Source organism: Octodon degus, unplaced genomic scaffold, assembly GCF_000260255.1.
Source record: "Octodon degus isolate 3935 unplaced genomic scaffold, OctDeg1.0 scaffold00046, whole genome shotgun sequence".
NCBI classification, from domain to species: Eukaryota; Metazoa; Chordata; class Mammalia; order Rodentia; family Octodontidae; genus Octodon; species Octodon degus.
The window spans coordinates 7,463,169-7,465,050 of NW_004524622.1; the positions used below are offsets into that span (position 1 = coordinate 7,463,169).

The following is a 1,882-nucleotide window of genomic DNA, read 5'->3' on the forward strand; positions in this document are numbered from 1 at the left end:
CACACACACACACACACAAATAAATAAATTAAAAATTAAAAAAAAAAAAAGCATAGCTATATAATCCAAGGTCCTGAGTTCAATGTCAAGTTCTGCAATTAATTAATTAATCTATATATACACATATATGTATATTAACTATATCTTATTCTGCTTCCATTATTATTTCTAGAGAATGTGTAATTCCACGGTGCTGGGAGGCTGAGGCTGGATATACCAAATTTGAATCAGCTTGGGCAATTTAGTGACTTACAGAGACACTGACACAAAATAAAAAACATACCCAGGCATGCTAGCTGTAATTCTAGCACTCAGAGGAGGCCGAGGCAGGAGTATCATTGAGAGTTCACGACCAGCCTGGGCTCCAAAGTGAGCTCAAGGCCAGCCTGAATCACAGGTGAGAACTTGTCTCAAAAAAAAAGCCCTCTCAAATAAAAAATAAATAAAATGTAAAAATAAGGGATAGGAATGTAGCTCAAAGTTAAGGCTCTGGGTTCAATCTTCAGTATTAGAATAATTTTTTTCTAGAAACCTTAAGGTTTTTCTACTGTTTATCTCTTTCTTTGTTCTGGCGCTGAAGACTGACTGAACCCAGGGCCTTCACACCAAGCCACATACCGAGCATCCTTCCCACTTTTGAGTCAGGGTCCTGCTAGGTCACTAAGTTGCACAAACTGGGCTCAAGCTTGTCATCTTCCCGCTTCATCCCCAGAGTGCTGGGATTAGAGGCATGCACTACCACACTCGGCTGTTTACATGACTGAAGAAGGAATTACTTCAATGTTGTATTTCCCAATCCTCATCTCTGTCACTGACAGAATTAAAAATAGCAGGCTGAGCTGTTCCATCTGTGAGGAGCATAAATCATTAATCATAACAAACAGTACTTCCCTTTTGATTCCAAGATTTTGGTTTGAAAAATATCAGTACCCTAAAATGATAATATATATAACCACTCTTTCAAGTGAACAGATTAAAACTGGTAAGAGGTACACTGCTAACAAAATGTACCAACAAACTTAAATTCCCTTTTGTATTCTCTTCCCGGTATAATTCACAGCTGGAAGCCAAGCAGGTACATGGGTAATTATTCCACTCCTCTTCCTCATTAGTATCTTAACTCACCTAAATGCTTGTAATGGCGATTATGAGCTTGTAATAAAACCTTTACTCGATCCAAAGGAGCAACTGTTGTTTTAGCACAGCATCCAGCAACACCTAAAAAGAATTAAAAATATCAGAAAGAAAAGAGCATACCACTCTTCCAAAAAGGAAATCATTGTTTGTCCAGTCAGCAACTCTGTCCTGCCTTTACAATGGCCTCCATGTAAAGAACTGGTTGGTGGCAGGTACGCAGATGACTGGCCTCACTCCCTGAGCTTGCTTGCTTTTTTTTTTTTTTTTTGGTGGAACCAGGGAAATTTGTTTGCTTTCTGAGACAGGCTCTTACTATGTAGGTCAGGCTGGCCTGGAACTCACTATGTAGCCCCAGCAAACTCATGGTAATCCTTCTGCCTCAGCCTCTGAGTTCTGGGATTACAGATGTAGGCCACCACATTGGCTTCCCTGAAACTTAATTGAGCATGTCACACCTAAAAATAACTTTTAGGAGCATAAATTGGGCCGTAATGCTGATGAACCAGGGAATTTTGCTAAAATATAGTTATGGAGACTAACACTGGACAGTATTTAATCAACCATAAAATGCTGTTTGAAATGACCACCTCTTATTGGATGACACTTTCATTGAAACAGTCAATCAGTGCCCATCAATAAACACTCCTGGGGCTGGTGAGATGGCTCAGTGGTCTAAAGCACTTACTTAGAACAAGCTTAGCAAAGCACAGGGACCGCGGTTCAATCCCCCAGCACCACATGCCAG

General features: G+C 40.1%; 1 protein-coding gene across 2 annotated transcripts in view; it reads right to left on the reverse strand.

Annotated features, from left to right (window-relative positions):
• The window catches only part of Slc25a16 (solute carrier family 25 member 16), a 32,503-nt gene that overhangs the window by 24,826 nt on the left and 5,795 nt on the right, over positions 1-1,882 (reverse strand). For both annotated transcript variants that reach the window (XR_002821303.1, XM_023716189.1), the window contains exon 2: positions 1,126-1,218. Coding sequence is in view for 1 of the 2 variants with exons in the window: in XM_023716189.1 (XP_023571957.1) it covers positions 1,126-1,218 (93 nt within the window). In the remaining variant the exon portion in view is untranslated. The remainder of the gene's footprint in view (positions 1-1,125; positions 1,219-1,882) is intronic.